At 42.1% G+C, this 1,803-nt stretch overlaps 1 protein-coding gene across 1 annotated transcript; it reads left to right on the forward strand.

Annotated features, from left to right (window-relative positions):
* The first annotated feature begins 1,002 nt into the window (after positions 1–1,002).
* Positions 1,003–1,596, forward strand: LOC107841561. The gene is made up of 2 exons (XM_016685441.1): positions 1,003–1,292; positions 1,392–1,596. The coding sequence occupies exons 1-2, from the start codon at positions 1,003–1,005 to the stop codon at positions 1,594–1,596; spliced, it is 495 nt and encodes a 164-aa protein (XP_016540927.1).
* Positions 1,597–1,803: the final 207 nt, after the last annotated feature.

Below are 1,803 nucleotides of genomic sequence, written 5' to 3' on the forward strand. Positions count from 1 at the left end.
TGAGTCAGTTGGGGGTCTGTCCCAATGACTCTCTAGTTCTTTAGCAGTAGAGGCTTGTCGGACTATTAGTAAATTTCTAGACTTTCAGTATTTGACATTCAGACATTGTTTTTTAGTTTATTTTAGTTCAGATTTGATATAATACAGTGCTATTCCTTGATTAGTTTATCTTGAAGTAAGCTCTAGATTTAGTAGCAGGATCAAAGGGTTAGCTCGGGGCTACTCGTAGCCTTGAGCACCATGTGACATCTTGGGATGAGATTTTGGGGCGTTACAAACTTGGTATCAGAGCCTAAGGTTTAAAGAGTCCTAGGGAGTTGACAAGCCGCGTTATGTAGATTCTTGATCATGGATGTGAAGCATGCCACATTTATGAGCAAAAGGCTACGGGACATTCTAGGAAAAAGTCATCTCTTTTTTCATAATCCATCGTGCTTACAGTTGTCTCTATCTGTTATTAACTGATGCTCTTTTATGACAGAATATGCCTTGCCTAATCACAGAGCTAATGCCCATAGAAATAATTACCAGCCACCCCAACCTGTTGATCCCCTGAATGAGAACGAGTCTCATGCCAAATTTCAGGCTGCCTTTCAGGCGCTAGTCGAGGTTGTGACTGCTAATATTCAAGCCAATAATTAGGCTGCAATATCACATCAACAAGAAGATGATTTAGCTGCAGCCAGACTTCGTGAATTTTTTAGGATGAATTCACCTGAATTCTTTGGGTTAAAAATAGGTGAGGACCCACAACTGTATCTTGATGAGGTGAAAAAGATCATCCAAGTTAAGCATATTACTAAGGAGGAGAGCGTAGAATTATTCTCTTATCAGTTAAAAGATGTTGCCTATGACTGGGTTGTCACGTGGAAGAAAGGTAGAGGTGAGGGTGCAGCTCCTATGAGTTAGCAAGTGTTTCTGGATGCTTTTCTAGATAGGTTCTTTCCATGGGAGTTACGGGAAGAAAGGGTTGAGGATTTCATGAACATGAGATAGGGCTCAATGACAGTGAATGAGTACTGCCTTAGGTTTGACCAGTTATCTAAGTATGCTCCTAAGTTGATTGCTGACACCGGATCTAGTATGAGTAAGTTTATTACTGGAATATCAGGATTAGTAGTCAAGGAGTGTAGGACTGCCGTGATTATTGGAGATCGAGACCTTTCTAGGTTGATTACTCATGCCCAATGGATTGAGGTAAAAAAGTTAAAAGGAAGAGAAAGAGGGAATAAGAAGGTGAGAATAAAGCAGTTTGAGTATGGCCAGGCTAGATCCCTTGGAGGAAACCGTTTGTAGTTTCAGAGTCATCCACCCTTCCCAGTGCCATCTTCAGTTAATGCCCCTACACCCAGAACCAAGCAAGAATAGTGGGGTAAGTCTTCCATGTCCAGGTCTCAGAATAGTGTGAGCTGCAAGCCCAGTTATCCTTCATGTTCTAGATATGGTAAGAATCATCCCGGTGAGTGCTTGGTTGGTCAGAAGGGCTATTTTGGATACAATCTATTGGTCCACTGTATCAAGGAGTGCCTGTATACTAAACAGGAAAACAAAGATGTACGTCTCCAGACTCAGGCTACCAGTACACCAGCCCTGTAGCTTGCCTATCCTCTCCTCAGGACGCTTCATTCAGTACAGGTGGCGGTCAGCTCTAGAATTAATTCTACACTTTACCATCCCACCAAGAGCAGGAAAGCTCCCCAGATGTTGTCACTGGTATGCTTCGTATATTCTATTTTGATGTTTATATGTTCTTGGAACCTGGGCCGAGTTTCTCTTATGTGACCCTATTAGTAGCCGTAAATT

The sequence above is a fragment of the Capsicum annuum genome, chromosome 9 (genome assembly GCF_002878395.1).
Source record: "Capsicum annuum cultivar UCD-10X-F1 chromosome 9, UCD10Xv1.1, whole genome shotgun sequence".
NCBI lineage: Eukaryota > Viridiplantae > Streptophyta > Magnoliopsida > Solanales > Solanaceae > Capsicum > Capsicum annuum.

What these genes read in the sequence shown, in the direction of transcription:
- LOC107841561 (XM_016685441.1), top strand. Translation starts at nt 1,003, where the DNA reads ATGACAGTGAATGAGTACTGCCTTAGGTTTGACCAGTTATCTAAGTAT. An exon ending in TCCCTTGGAGGAAACCGTTT is followed by an intron (nt 1,293 to 1,391) that starts GTAGTTTCAGAG and finishes TTCCATGTCCAG; the next exon opens with GTCTCAGAATAGTGTGAGCT.